Source organism: Papaver somniferum, chromosome 5, assembly GCF_003573695.1.
Source record: "Papaver somniferum cultivar HN1 chromosome 5, ASM357369v1, whole genome shotgun sequence".
Taxonomy (NCBI): domain Eukaryota; kingdom Viridiplantae; phylum Streptophyta; class Magnoliopsida; order Ranunculales; family Papaveraceae; genus Papaver; species Papaver somniferum.
The window spans coordinates 23,694,035-23,709,882 of NC_039362.1; the positions used below are offsets into that span (position 1 = coordinate 23,694,035).

The window sequence follows — 15,848 nt, forward strand, 5'->3', positions numbered from 1 at the left end:
ATACGCACGTACGCTATTTTAATAGGGTACAAACATCGCCCCCTCTTAATTCTCAACTTGTTGATGGATTAAGAAAATCAAAAGAAGAACTAACCTTCGCGGCTCGCTATATGTTGTTTATCCGATAACCTTTCGTGGCCTTGGCCAGCTTGTTCTGCGGATTAAGAAAATCAAAAGAAGAACTATCCTTCGCGGCTTGTTCAAATTCGTCATATGATGTTTATTCGATAAACTTTCGTGGCCTTGGCCAGCTTGTTGTGTGAATTTTCCCCAAAGTTGGCTTAATAATTCGAAGCACCAAAAATGTACTTAATCATCTCATAAGCCATTGTTCTTTAATCACCAAACACGTTCAAAGTACCAACAACGTACTTAAAACTCCATATAGTATTACCCAAACGCCAAACATATCAACATGTTATGTTCTCTTTCTCTTCCATTAGCTAACATATGACCTAAGTGTTGGTCTTGTAAATCTTCTCTAATCTCATCTCCCACCCTTATGGTGAATGAAGCATTTCCTTGGTTTTTCTCTTTGATAGAAAAACGCTCAAATTTATCTCTTTAATAGAAAAATTATCAGGATCAAATTAATAATTCAACTTCGACTTTGAGAACATACCTCACTTGAATACAGGTTGCTCCCGTAATTTGCTAGGCACATTGGTTGCCCACTTGTTCCCGTACTGGCCTAGAACTTGACGACTCAATGCTTGTGTGTCCGTGAATAATATACGACAATCTCTGGTCTACGGGTTGACTGTCTCTAGCTTTTCGTCGTACATTTCCTTTCTTTCGCTCCACCTCCTTTACTAAACGCTTTTCTTTTTATTTTTCTCTTTATTAGAAAGACATTGCAGCTATTTCCTTGATAAGAAAAACACTTTGTTTTTCTCTTTATTAGAAAAACATTGCAAGCATTTCCTTAATAAGCAAAACACTTTGTTTTTCTCTTTATTAGAAAAACATTGCAAGCATTTCCTCCGCATGTGTTCTTCAACATTTTTCCTTTGCTCCTTTCGCTCCATTATAGCTTCAGCTTAATTATATTATAATACTTTGTTTTCGCCTTTCTCTTTACTAGAAATACATCGCAACAATTTCCTTCATAACCAAAATACTTCGCCTTTGTCTTTCTCTTTTATAGAAAGACATTGCAAGTATTTCCTTCATAATTAAAATACTTCGCCTTTGATAACTAAAATATCTCGCCCTTGTCTCCTCTCCTCGGGCGTTTGTTCTTTCCATTTTATTCGTCCCCAGTACTTTCCACGATACTGAAAAAGATGTCTTCTATTATTCGACTTCTTTAAACAAGTTGGTTTTGATTGCATGCTAGGCGTCACTTTAGACGCCCCCAATATCTGAAGAGATATTCTCGAATAGAAAAGACGCCCCCTTGTGAAACAGGAACTAGATCTATTATATCCGCCCTTCACTTGCTAGATGGATCTGGGCTTATGGTATTTTTTCCGTTGCCATCTTATTTCGGGGTTCATCGTGATTTTCCCTTTAAAATCGCCTGAAAATGTTGTCGTGGTGTGGCGTGTCCCTCGGTTCCGAACCTTTTTGTTGTTCGTGACAACTTTGCTTTCTTTTCCTTCTCGGCTTTGGCATACCTATCACCCCTGTCATACAACTCTTTGAGGTTTTTGACTGGTTGAACTGCTAACGAGTTGTAAATTCCAAACTCATCGTAATCCTTTGCATTTTTATACGCCTCTATTACGAATCCCTCGTCCACCTTTCCAATTTCATTAACTTCCTGACGAAACCTCCTACTAAAATCAAAAAGACTTTCGTCAGGCTCTCCGTCAAGGTCATTGAAAAGGTTCTATAGAGTAGCTCGTCGCTGAAGCTCCACAAACTCATTGAGGCTTGACATCGTTGGACGTGCTCCACTGGATTTCCATTGCGTCCGTCGAAAAACTCCTTGAATTGAGGATGGTTGAAATTCGAGGGTGGGCGGTAGCGCCTTATCTTTTCAACAAATGGGGAGTCCATCGATTTTTTCATTGATAAAATTTGTTGCTCTTCATCTTTGGATTGCTTTTGGGCTAACAGCTCACCAATCATTTCACTAAGCATTCTTTTGCTGATTTCTTCGCCTCTCACCGAGTCTCCCTCAGTTTCTCTGCGAATCCGCTCATTCCTGTCAGACTCCTTTCTCCTTTTAGAAAGGTCTTTATCACGTCTAGACCTCTTCGAGTGATCATCATTGATATGGTCATCCCTTTGTCTATGTTTCTTGTGACTTGATCTGGTTCGCCTATCTTGCTCGGCCGTGTAATAATGATCATCATCGGGCACATAACGATCATAATAATCGTCATCATGGTGATCGCGACTTTGATAAACGTTCCTGACATCCTCGCTTCTTCTTGCATCACTTTGACTGAGCCGACGACCGTCAAGAACTTCGTCCCCTTTGCGTGGGTCGTATCGTTCTCGATGAGAATGACGGTTTGACCTATTACTTTCGAAATGTGGAATAGCTTCTTCTTCAAGCTCCTTTCTTTTCTCCAATGCAACCTTGAGTCGCTTGTTTTCCCTTTCCAATTCCTGGAAACGCTCACGTAACGTCAAGTCGATAGGAGTCACCCGCGAATTTTTAACTTGTGCAGCTGGTGGGTTGTTAGCTTGCACAGGCTGTGGGTTGTTATCTTGCGCAGGCTGTTGGTTAGCCCGTGCTCCTCTATTAGCGATGTCCTCCTCACGAAGCTGCTGGATGCTTGGGTGTTGACCTTGAGTCCCTCTTTGACGATTGAGGTTTTCGCTAATAGTCCGGGGAGGTGATCTACGTAAGAGAACATTGTTTCCCCTGAGACTTGGAGTCGATCTCACAGAACGAGCGACTGATGCGTTGATGAGAGCGATGTTTCCATTTCGTCTTGATGAGTATGGACGAAAGCGCTCCTTAAAGTTCGATTGTTGGCATGTTGACCCGAAGGATTTCCGGTAGGTGCATCAACGTCCATCTCAAGTTGATTTTCTCCTGAAGAATTCATAAGTTACTCTTTCTTTGTTAACTTTGCTTTCAACAACTTTTCAGATCTTTTACAACTCTGAAAAACGTTCAGAAACTTTCTGTAACTTTCTGAAAGAGTTCAGAGACTTCCTGGATCTTTCCGCAACTTTCTGAACACGTTCAGAAAACTTCTGCAACTTTCTGAAAACGTTCAGAGACTTCCTGGATCTTTACGCAACTTTCTGAAAACGTTTACACCTCCTGCAACTTTCTGAAAACACTCAGACACTTTCTGCAACTTTCTGAAAGAATTCAGACACTTTCTGCAACTTTCTGAAAGTGTTCAGAGACTTTCTGCGACTTTTCTGGATCTTCTACAACTTTCTGAAAGTGTTCAGAATCTTTCTGCGACTTTTCTGTATCTTCTGCAACTTTCTGAAAAGAGTTCAGAAACTTACTGCAACTTTTTGAAAGAGTCAGAAACCTTTTACAACTTTCTGAAAAAGTTCAGAAACTCTCAGCAACTTTTTGTTCACAATGATTTTGAAACCCTGATTTCGAAAATCGTTTGAGAACGGCTTCTATCAAATGGGAAGCACGATCTTTTCTTCGTATCCTCTTAGTCGGCGCCAAAAGATGTTGGTGCAAAAATGATCACTCCTACAATCTTCGAGATGCGGGAAAGTTGATCCAATCGCTACCGTTTATGAAAAATCTCCAAAGAATTGATCAAAAGAGGTTGGGGTACCTGCAAAAACACTCCGATGCTAAAATCAGCGGATGTATGCAAGTGTATTATGGTGAAAAGAATAGAATTCTGTACCTTTTGATTTGAGATTTTGCCTCTATATATAGGCAGAAAATAGATGTAGCTTTAGGGTTTTGATAGTTATTCAAATAACCTCCCTCATCTGTATAAATCCCAAATAACAACCAGATTCATGATAAATTCTAATATTTATCATAATCTTCACTTGTCCCAAATAATTATTATCTTGAATAATAATTATAACTACTTAAGATAAATATCCTCTTTTATCAGGATTTATCTTAAATAATATTTAATAATTATCTATAATAATTATTCCATGAAAATCTTAACCTCTTTTTATTAAGATCTTTTAATCCATAGAGTTGTGGGTTTCCATAACAAACCCATCAGTTTCCATAATAAACCAAATTCAGGCTTCCATAATAAACCTTGTGGGTTTCCATAACAAACCCACTGGTTTCCATAATAAACCAAATCCAGACTTCCATAATAAGCCTTGTGAGTTTCCATAACAAACCCACCGGTTTCCATAATAAACCAAATCCAGGCTTCCATAATAAGCCTTGTGGGTTTCCACAACAAACCCACCGGTTTCCATAATAAACCAACCCCAGGCTTACATAATAAGCGTTGTGGGTTTCCATAACAAACCCACCGGTTTTCATAATAAACCGGATTTAGGCTTCCATTATAAGCCTCATGTGATACGCACGTAGCTATTTTAATAGGGTACAAACAGGCATCTTCAAAACCGAGCCAGATTCTGTGCATATCTGATACGAGTTCCTTAGAAATAATTTTGATAGCTATGCAGGAATGATGTGTACGCAGTTGTACATCGTTTCCCGTTGTACACCGTATCCCGGTCTCATTGGCATATCATGCCATATTTTACAGATATGAATGTTGAATTTACCGTAGATTTTCGTAGATGTGTACATAGTTGCACACCAAAGTTATTCCCATTGAAATAAATCTATTTGTGGGTGCTTTTCTTAATTTGATATATATTAGGAAGAGTCCCCGAGTGGTTTATAAACAAAACTTGGCAGGATATCCTGAATGGTGTGCAATCCTTTATAGTTAATGTTCACCTCTCTGCTTACTTCCTTCAGAATATTAAAAGGTTTGTATACAACAAATTCTGCTGTCATCCAAGACAGCATCTATCTAATGCAAGCACAAGCGTGATCAGTGTAAATTTCTTACACTGATACTTACAAATGTAACCCAAATTCAGGTAAGGTACTGAAAATAACATATCAACAAGCAGGAGAAGAGCAAAAAAAGGTAGCACCTGGTGTTCCATTAATGATTCACAGTAATAACTGATGTACAAAGAAATTGGCATATAAGGCTATATATAATTCGAAAAAAACATATATGGGTTACTACTAATAACCCGTTCAGTCACAGAAGAAGATGGGTTACTACTAATAACCCGTTCAATCACAGAAGAAAAGGAACATATACATGTGATTAGTGAAAACGAGGAGTATGAAAGAGAGAGATATCCTTAGTGTTCAGCTGCTAAAATATAAACTTTCTACATAGATGCATCACAGTGGAAGGTCATTTCTCTGAAATTGCCTTCTGGTACCCATAGTGCTGTGCAAGCTCCTGTTTGCAACACAGCCACTCATCAATTACCCACGGAAGAAATTTCAGGAAGGCATTCAGTTAGAAAACTATTTACATATGACAACCATTAACATGGGGACATGGTTGTTAGTATCTTCATCTTCCAGATTATCAAAAACCACAAGTAGATATGACATCAGATTTGGGTTCCCTTTTTTCCATTCTGCCTAATATTCCACAATTACCAGTATGACAGAAATGCCTACGATGGATTCTCTGTTTTAGTTGAACCGGCAGAGTACACATAAGACCCACGTAAACAGTAGGAACACTAAGGATGTATTTTATAATCAAGCTACTGTACATGTAATGCAATTGGCAAGTTTAGGCAAGCACATGTTCAGTATGAAAAATGGCGCACTAACTTACACAATAGACTGTAGCTGAAAGGGGTGACAAAATTTTGAAAGATTAAAAAAGAGAAAGTGAGAGATGAGAAACAAAATTCATACCGTTTCTCAGTCAGAATCCGAATCTCCTCCATACTGTCTTCCCAGCAGCTTCAAGGAATCATCAGGTGGTCTTACATCTCTAGTTTCAGACGTAGATCCCACGGAAGCCGATGCCACAGAAGCAGCTGCAACATCTCGAATCTCTTCAGCAGACGAGACATGCACCACTCCACCTCCTCCGGTAGATGCAACATATTGACTTTCCAAAACCTTCAAGCTATCATCAAGTGGATTAACATCTTTAGTTTCTGAAGTAGATGCCGTGTAAGCAGGTGCCACGGAAGCAGATGCAACACCTTGAGTCTCTTCATCAGAAGGGATATGCACCACTCCATCTTCTCCTCCCACCTCCTACTGGTCAATAACATAAGGAGGCCCAGGCTTATTCCAAGTAGTCCTTCCGATTAACCTCCAAGAAGCATCGTGTTGGACTTCGATTTCATTCACTTCTTCGGGTAATGCAGCAAGAATTGGCATTAAATAGCCATCAGATATCAGATCTGTAAATGAGTATCTCTTTCTGCAAACTGGGCATTCCCACTTCACTAGCTGCACCAAAAAAAAAAAAAAAAAAAACATATCATAAATGTGTTGCAGCACCAGGTCCACCACCACTAATTCAACTAGGCTTCGTTACATATTGGTATTCAGAGAATGGCGTCTCGTTAGAAACAACAGAGACTGCTCTATCATATAAAAAATATTCCAAAACTGATAAAGTCTGTAGGTTGCTAAAAAGTTCACGAGAAAACCATGACAGGATTTCATTATCAGGAATTCCAATTAAGAATTGGGAATTCTATCACTTTCTCAAAATCAAACAGGAACTAGGCAAAATAAAAACATACCCATATTCCCAATGTTCACAAATTGATGATTCATAACTAGATTACCAAAAAAACCCGATCTTAAGATGAATCTTAGAAACTCAAAAAAGAAAAAGAAGAAGGAAAAAAAACACGCAAGTAATACTAACCTTCTTAGATGCTTGCGCGTATTGCAGAAACTTTATTAAGTCAAGCAAGTGTCCGCACTGTTTGAACCTCGCTGGGTGTGTAATTCTGGAATGATTAAACTGCATTCGGGAATAGAAATATTACCCAATAATCCTATAGTGATTCACTGATAATGATACTACGACTTCAAGTTTACGCAAGCAAAACCAGAACAAGAAAAACCTCCTTTTACTGGAAGGAGAGAGTGTGTTTGAGCTTACTGGACAGGTTAAGCTGACTTTAGCTGTTAGCATTTCCACACCAGGTACCGGAACACTATGGTTTACAGCCACTTCCAAAGGTTCGACAACAATTTTTTCCAAGACCTAAGAACAAGTCAATATTTGTTAGAACATCAACACTGTTGACATGTATGGAGATTTAACAAGAATTACCTGTTCGAGTGATTGTACTTTGACCAAGCTCACTCCAAAAAAGTAGTCATGATCCTTTGCAGATTTCCCATCAAGATAACAGTGTTATCACCTTTCATTTTGCTATTTGAAATCTGTTGAGAAACGAAATCAGGGCAGAATTTTGGTAACTATTCCGTTACTAGTTCCAAAATTAAATGCTAATATAGAATCAGGATGGTATGTTAAAAGAAGTTACACAATCACCATGACTGCTTGCAGATCCTGTTGGACTTATCGGCAAACTGCAATCTACAAGACGGCCAAGGGAGGATCTAATATATAAAAAATCCAAAAGAAATTAGATTATTTATTTATTTATTTAAACCGACTTACTGTTAACTGTCAACGTGCACTCTGTAGGCCACTGGACGCCAGAAGCTGCATTGTCACGTAGGTTCATGCACCATAGTTGGACTTGATGCGCGTTCTCTTTCAGACGTAAATCATGAACTGGTCTTATCAAATGTGCCTCTACCTATATCTTTTCCATCGGATTTAGTAAGTACAGTTGGTGGTAGTAGAGCTTCAGTGTGCTCGCAAAATGGACCATCCATCATGTCGAGATAACAATATGGGCAGTAGTTGCGTGGATAACACGTTTTGTGGAGCCAGGAATCACATTTGTCTCCCTGACACTGGAAATTATACCATTTAACTCCAATCAGATATAAAAGGGATGTTACATTACTAGTACAAAGTTTTAGTGAAGAGAACAAAACCTTTTTTAGGTCAGTAAATGCAGCCTTTGGTGAGTATCGGCATACGCATAATGTGACCTCTTCATGTGGGAACTTAAGCACTATATCTAAATTCATTTTGTTGCTGCACAAAGAAAGAATATAGTTGCTTAAAAAGAGTAAAAAACTAGATAACATCGTAGAGAGGAATTGAACAAATAATAAACCGTAAAGAAGGTATCATTTGAAATGCAACATATATAGTAGCCTGGGATATTCATCAAACTATTGTGCAGAAAGTGTGCAAAAGCCGAAATTAGGTTGTCAATGTTCTTAACATCATTCCATCTTCAAAGATCCAATAAACTTCACACAGTAAGTTACTTACAAAGAAGAAAGTGACGATGAGATACAGATCCAAATCCCAAATTTATGGAATAGGAAGCCTGACTGAACTGAACTAATATGCTGCTCGAATCAATAGGATTAGTACTATAGCATATCATATTATGCCCTAGAATACTATGTTGGAAAAAACGGCTTTGTTATACCAAATTTGCATGGACTATGTTTTGATCTCTAGACCTATTGCCCACTACTTGTTTTTTCATTTGAATAGATAAAACAATAGTCCCACATAGACTAAAATCTAAAGAGTTTTAGACTTAAATACCATAGAATTGGCTAAAAGGGCATGGCCCTTGGGTCATTAGACTTTTGTGTGAGGGGAAGGCCTAGACTAGGGCAAGGTTGCCTTTCTTGGTAAAACTTTTGGTACGTGTTTTACACACATGTAGAAGAATCTTCTTCTTTGTATGCACATGTTTTGTCCTGGCTTTCTTGTCCGTACATGTTTGGCTTGGCTTCTCAACAACACACTGCTCTAAGCCTAACAAAGGCAACACTGTTTTCAACCAAACATTACCAGTATTTCTGTCATACGCATGGTTTTAGACTTTTGTGTGAGGGGGAAGGCCTAGACTAGGGCAAGGTTGCCTTTCTTGGTAAAACTTTTGGTACGTGTTTTACACACATGTAGAAGAATCTTCTTCTTTGTCTGCACATGTTTTGTCCTGGCTTTCTTGTCCGTACATGTTTGGCTTGGCTTCTCAACAACACACTGCTCTAAGCCTGACAAAGGCAACACTGTTTTCAACCAAACATTACCAGTATTTCTGTCATACGCATGGTTTTGTTGCATGCATTTTTCCTCTCGTTTGTAACGTCTTAAACACTATATAAGGGAGAAAACATCTCTTCTTATGCTCTCCCTCTGCTTTCAGAAAATAAGTTTTTATTTCTAGTTTCTCTGTTTTTAGCTTTTGCTAACACTGCCAAGTTCTAAGGGTACTCTCTTTGTATGCTACATTAAGGGGTATTATCAGTAGTTGTATCCTGGAGGTGACTCGCCAACTGCTATAGCATCTCAGCGGAGTAGTAGACGATATTGCCTTTAGGACAGCGTATCGTATACGTGCCTCTATATTTTCTGTGCATCTCCAACAACATCGGTTTGAGCTAAGTATCTTCTTCTCAGTTACATTATTAGTTCTATGTCCAACGTACTAATTGAGTGAAAGACACATGTGAAACCCTGAGCCGAGATGATGACAGAAGCTAAACTTCTAAAACAGAAGCAAAACCAGTCTGAAACCAAATCGAATCAAATCAAAACAACACCATCATCATCGTCGTAAACAGGAACAAACACCAACAACATACACAATCGTAATCATCCATGTATTTTTAAAATCGAAAATTAAACCTAGATTCATAAAGTTTTATAGAAACCTAACCTTGGAATACGATCTCGTTCTGGTTATTCAAGAATATGTCGAGCAAATGATCAAGCCTGCAGATGAATTATCGAAATTTCAAACGAATCTCTTAACAGGGAGAGAAAAAGAGGAATCGGGAAAGGAGAGAAAATCTACCTTTCCGTCTAGTTTGTACTGGTGAGAGAAATCCCAAAGGAGCTGCTTCTTCTTTTTTCCTAATAAGCCGAAATCCCAATTGAGCGGGATGTTTCTAGTTACAAATCTGTAGCTGCTGATGTGGCAACATCACGCCCGTCCACTTATCCAGGGCATTCAGCAGAATACAGGGGTTACATACGTAGGGGTTGAAATGGAAATGATGTTAACACTAGCCGGACGGTCTCTTCGGTGGAATTTTTCAAGGCAGAAATTAACATTTAATCCCATTATTCTTGGGTTTGGGACATTCTAGTCCTCCCCTCCCAAGTCCGGTATACGGTAGTCCAAAATTCCATCGCATTAAGACTTTAGTCCAAACTTTGGACGAGTTAGTCCAAATTTCAGCCGATTCAAAAAATGCCACCATTTTTTCTTATCTTAATTATGCTTCTATTATAAATGTCACCTTTTAATTGGCTGACCATGATGCGTGTCGTAACCACAACAAATTAGTGAATATTTTTCCACCTAATTAACAAGTAATATAGTGGAAGTTAAGTTCGTTCCCACGAGGAGCAAAAGGTTTTAGTTGTCTTATAATGTCATAAAACGGGGGTGGGGTGGTTCGGGGAGGTTGGTTGGGGGTGGGGGGTTCGATTTTAAAAAGTAAAAAGAAATAAATAAAGCAATTAAAAGATAAAAGCCAATCAATAAGAGATATACGATCAAGGAATCCTTCTTCATTGCAAAACAATGATTCAAGTTATGTTCTTATCCACTTTTTATTAGTCACGAATTTTCATAAACCGTAGATTAACAGGTTCGCTTAGCTAACCTCAAAATTCCTCTTTTCACTGAGTAACAGGTCCGCTTAGTTATCAGATTCTATTCTAAAGAACTACCTTGAGGTTCGCTTACAAGATGCAATTCAATGAACACATTAAGATTTATGAATTTAGGTTTGATACTAGTAGTTAAACTCAGTTCGCTGGTCCACTTTCTAGCGTTGTTTTCACACACAATTTCTCCACGGAATCCCCCCGCAAGGTCTCGTGTTTTGTAATGGTGTAAAGAGTCAAGAAACTATTACGTATTCCCTAACTTTTAGTAGCTTTAAATTGAGTTAACGAATCGATTTAGCGTGCACTCTAAACAACCTATCAAACAATCATAAACACTCATATTAGTAAAAACAAACGATAATCATGTGAAAACTTCAAAGTAGATTTAAAACAAAACTCAAAACATGTCAAGAACTAGGAATTCATCCTCAATCAATAATAAAATTAGCTACTCATGCTAAGGAGTTCACACAAATAAAAAAGAAAAGTGTTGTGTGTGTAAAGTTGTGTAAAAGTGTATAGAGAAAAGTAGAAAACTTCTCTATTTATAGGCTTCAATTTGCTTGCAATCTTCTTAGGATTAGGATCCTTTTCCCGTTCAATCTCCAAGTCCTTGTCTTTGTAAAATTCCTCCACTTCTCTTCCAAATTTAAGTCCAAATTAACTTCCATATCTAATTCCAAATCCAAGTCTTCACACCCATGAGAAAAGCTCACACAAAAATTCTGTTATTTTTGGTCGCCTGAGAAGTCCTTAGGATCTCTGAAATACGTCCGGAAAAGGCGCTGGAATCTTCTTCTCCGCCAACGGAATATTACGTCCCGATGCTGTTATAGTTAACTGTCAAACTAACAGTCTTCCGTTAGTCAAAGAAGTCAAGTCTGAGTTAGCCACACCCAGTCAACTTGAGTTAGATGTCTTAATCGGTCTTACTGGCTGAGTCAAGGGATGGATCGGCTTATCGTCTCCCAATAGTGCTTCCTGTGAAATGACAATTTTTCCTTTCTTTCTCAATTTTGGATGATTTCTTCATATTTTCTTCTTCATGATTTCAAAGTAACTATAAAACTCAAAACACGCGTAAAATACATAATTTATAAGAAAAATAGCAAAAAAAGCATAAACAATAGATAATAAATAGGGTGTTTTCAACACCTATCAAATTCCCACACACTTATACTTTGCTAGTCCTCGAGCAAACTAAACTAAAATATACAACTTCAAAGCTTTCCAGTGCCGCAAGTATCCAAAGAGCTAGGAGGATATAAAGATTCTCAATCTAGTGTCAAGAAATCATAAGTACAAGAGAAAATTCAAATATATAGTGCAATTAATCGAAGAAAGTGTGACCGCTCAACCTATGCCATAATGAAAGATTTCAGGTTTGAGAGCGACCAATAAGCATTTTGCCTTGACTTCTGCCTCACCAAAAGGGTTTTATGAAATTACACTCAAAAGACGCACTTTTATGGTTCTCACATGTGTGCAGGTAGGAATGAAGAAATAAATCATGTGACACGTTGAATGGTGGGAAGGAAACCTTCCGAATGATTTGGGAGACCCCACAGACCCCACAAAATCGTGGGGAGTAAAAATCTTTTTCTGATGATCTCTAAGAAAGGAAATCAACCACTATTATCGAGGATGAGATTACTTATCGACCTTCACATACGATTGCCAATTATGATAGCACCACTCTCACATCATCCAATAGAAACGTCTTCGGCTCCTCGTCTTCATCTTCTTGGTCTTCGGCTTCGGCTTCAACTATTGATGATAAACTCTTGAACTTTGTAGATCCTTGACAATTTGTAACTATTTTCCTTAAATCCTTTTCGCTTGAAACTTCTTAATATATTTTTCCGTCCCCACGGATTATTAAACAAATAAAAACCCAAAATAACAAAATTTTCTCTTGTCATCATCTTCTTCTTTTTTTTCCCCCTAAAGACAAGAGAAGTAAAATACACAACAAAATGCAAATAAAACAAACCATGGCCATGGGAAAATTACTTTATCAGTTGATTCTTCACATCTTGTATTGTCTTGATATCATAAATTCCAATAACTCCCACCTTTTGATTTTCTTTGCTCTTATAAATAAGTCTTCAATTTGTATGTATAATTATGCTTATTGTATTGTAAGTCTTCAACGTATATTCAAAAATCTTCTCATTGTATGTTGCTTTACTTGAATATGAAATTTGCTCTTTTCTTGTTCCGTTGTTGCTTGTAAACCTTGAACGTCTTCAACTTTTCTTCGAACTTGTGATGCTCCACTTGTTAATTACAATGGTGTTTATATGGACCTGTTGTTGTCGAGAATTGCTAACTGCAAATCGAATTACAAGAAGGAGGCTTTCATCTATAGATGTTGCCCTCATGATTGACAAAATTAGCACTCAAGAGATCAAAAATAGTGCTGAAATTGGTGCGAAGTGGGGTAGCTCACCATTATACCCAGAATTAATGTACGGTGACACACACTCAAAACAAAGCTTTTTAGTCAACTACAAAGAATTTATGGTCGGTGCCTCACATGATGTAAAAACGGGTAGTCTCCACTAATGATTGATCATCGACTCTAATACTAAATATCTTTCTGCACCTCATTTGCATCACCGGTATGGTTATGTTGAGCCACAAACAGTAATGACTTCTCGCAAAGATTAATAACACCTAATTTTTAGCATTCTCTAGCACTTCTAAGTTTCATTATTCCGTATGTAAACATAGCTAGAAGTATACTAGTGACTCTAAAATCTCTACAATTTGGAGGTTTTATGCAATTTTTTTTTTTAAATATATGGTTAACCATCCCACCCACCCACCCACCCCACACACACACACTTAAATCTCACATTGTCCTCAATGTAATTGAATCGTCCTAGTAAAGTCAATGTGGAAAATCTTAACATGATATGGAACAAGAAAAAAAAAAGGAAAAGAAATACTAAACCAATGGGTTGCCTCCCATGTAGCGCTTGGTTTAAAGTCGCCGTCCCGACTTTCTTCTTGTAAGATTCACTCCCCATATACTAACAATCTGAAAATTTGGGGATCCTCCCATAGTACCTGTTTTACAAACAATAGCTCCATACAAATGTTAGCACAAGCAAATAATAATTATGTTATCGCTCGAAAGAAATTTCCCCCACACTTAGTCTTGTCTACACTCGGAAGTGTATAGAGAACATAGAATTTGGGAATTTATATGGTTTTTTCTTCGCAAACCTGCATGGTGTTAGCATCAAGTGTTTCCAATGGTGGATATCGAGAAATAAAGTCATTCAAAAATATTTTTGAAGCACATACATTCAAACCAATAAGAGGTAAAGGAGAAGAATTATTATGCAAAGAGTTAGACAAACCTTGCACAATCTCTTGTATTACTGAATCCTCTTCATTCTTAAAGAATTCATGTGAATTACTTACCTCTTGTATATCTTGGTCCTGTATCAAATCTTGCAACCATTCTTCGTTGTTTTCTACCTTAACCAAAGTCTTAGCATTATTAAAATCATTGTCAAGTTCAATTGGGTCTTCCACAATATCATTCAATTCGGTTTCATTCCCCAGCATCATCTCTTCAACATCCTCATCATTGGAATCAGGCCATTCCTCTCTCATAAAATCTTATCTGGTGTAAATCTTAAGATCTTCTTGTGAGTATGTTACATCGTGTATAACGATAGGTAAGTGATCTCCAAACTCCTCCTTAAATAGGTGAAGGATCGTTATTATGATCCGGAGTTGGAATAACTTCCTCATTGTTGCAAGGAATTACAAAAGGTTGCTCATCTTCAAAATATTCTTTGTTTCCATAGGAATTTCGTAATTGTTTTGGTTTGGAGGCCATACTTCTTCATCATCCCTATTTTTATCGAGTTGAGCAATTTGTTCGTATAATTTTTCTGAATTCCTTTGAATTTCTCGATGTGATTCCTCACTTTGTTGTTGAAGTTCTTGCATCTTGGTAGTGAAAGAATCCATAAAACTAGAAAATTTCTGAACAAAAGCATAACTATCCTCCCATCCTTGTGCTTGCTCACTTACATACCCGTCATAAGGTTGTTGATTTTGTAGTGATTCTTGCATCTTTCGTTGAAGCTCCCTGATCATGGTGCACATCTTTGCTGCAAAACTAGAGAATTTCTGATCAAAAGCATAACTATCCTCCCATCCTTGTGGTTGCTCACTTACATACCCGTCATAGAGTTATTGATATGCATGAGAGTACCCATAAGGTTCTATAGGATATTGATCATATCCAAAAGATTGGTTTTGATTGTATCCTAAGGATGGTTGGAAGTTGTCATGATGTTGAAGTTGAAAACCGTATTGATTGTTGCAATATGCTTGCTCTTGGCCACCATACATGGAAAACTTGTACCTAAAATAAAAATTCTAGAAAACAAAGTTAGAAACAAAAATAAAATCTGAAAACAAAAATAAAACGAAAAGAAAAACAACTAAAACTGCTCCGCTGCTCCCCGAAAGTATAGTATTTTTCCTGCCTGTCACGCGGGTGACTCAGGTTCGATCCCCGGCAGCGGCGCCAAAATTTGATGTGTGTCGTAACCACAAAAAATTAGTGAATATTTTTCCACCTAATTAACAAGTAATATAGTGGTAGTTAAGTTCGTTCCCACGAGGAGCAAGAGGTTTTAATTGTCTTATAATGTTACAAAACGGGGGGGTTTTATTTTAGATTTTAAAAAGTAAAAAGAAATAAATAAAGAAATTAAATTATAAAATCCAATCAATAAGAGAAATACGATCAACGAATCCTTCTTCGTTTCAAAACAATGATTCAAGTTATGTTCTTGGTGGAATTTTTCAAGTGCTGCTGGCACGTTATTAGTAAAGAAGTTATTATGAGGTTAACGTTGGAAGTAGAAATTAATTGAAAAAGCGGGGGTCTAACAACCACACCCAATATTTCGCTTAGAAATCTGTATGGACAAACTCCAAAGCGGACTGAGTTCGCGGACTTAGCTCATGCACTTCTCCGGTTCACTTGATCAACAAAGTTCGCAAACTTCGGTTCAAGCACTAAGGAGTTATACATATATGTGTTTCCACAACAATGCTTATATCCTCCAAATGGTTATATAGTCTAAACTTCAATCATTGAAAAATTCTCAGAGGACGTTATATAGTTGTTAT

General features: G+C 37.6%; 1 protein-coding gene and 2 long non-coding RNA genes across 3 annotated transcripts; all 3 read right to left on the reverse strand.

The window, feature by feature from the left end:
* Positions 1–1,725: 1,725 nt before the first annotated feature.
* Positions 1,726–3,008, reverse strand: LOC113278861 (putative mediator of RNA polymerase II transcription subunit 26). The gene is made up of 2 exons (XM_026527594.1): positions 2,945–3,008; positions 1,726–2,855 (listed from the first exon to the last, which is right to left on the reverse strand). The coding sequence occupies exons 1-2, from the start codon at positions 3,006–3,008 to the stop codon at positions 1,726–1,728; spliced, it is 1,194 nt and encodes a 397-aa protein (XP_026383379.1).
* Positions 3,009–5,084: 2,076 nt separating this feature from the next.
* On the reverse strand, positions 5,085–7,688 carry LOC113277336. The gene is made up of 7 exons (XR_003324862.1): positions 7,578–7,688; positions 7,441–7,493; positions 7,224–7,336; positions 7,050–7,154; positions 6,810–6,908; positions 5,834–6,382; positions 5,085–5,360 (listed from the first exon to the last, which is right to left on the reverse strand). It is a non-coding gene; the product is annotated as an uncharacterized LOC113277336 (long non-coding RNA).
* A 52-nt stretch (positions 7,689–7,740) lies between these two features.
* On the reverse strand, positions 7,741–9,830 carry LOC113277801. The gene is made up of 3 exons (XR_003325144.1): positions 9,718–9,830; positions 7,964–8,066; positions 7,741–7,879 (listed from the first exon to the last, which is right to left on the reverse strand). It is a non-coding gene; the product is annotated as an uncharacterized LOC113277801 (long non-coding RNA).
* Positions 9,831–15,848: the final 6,018 nt, after the last annotated feature.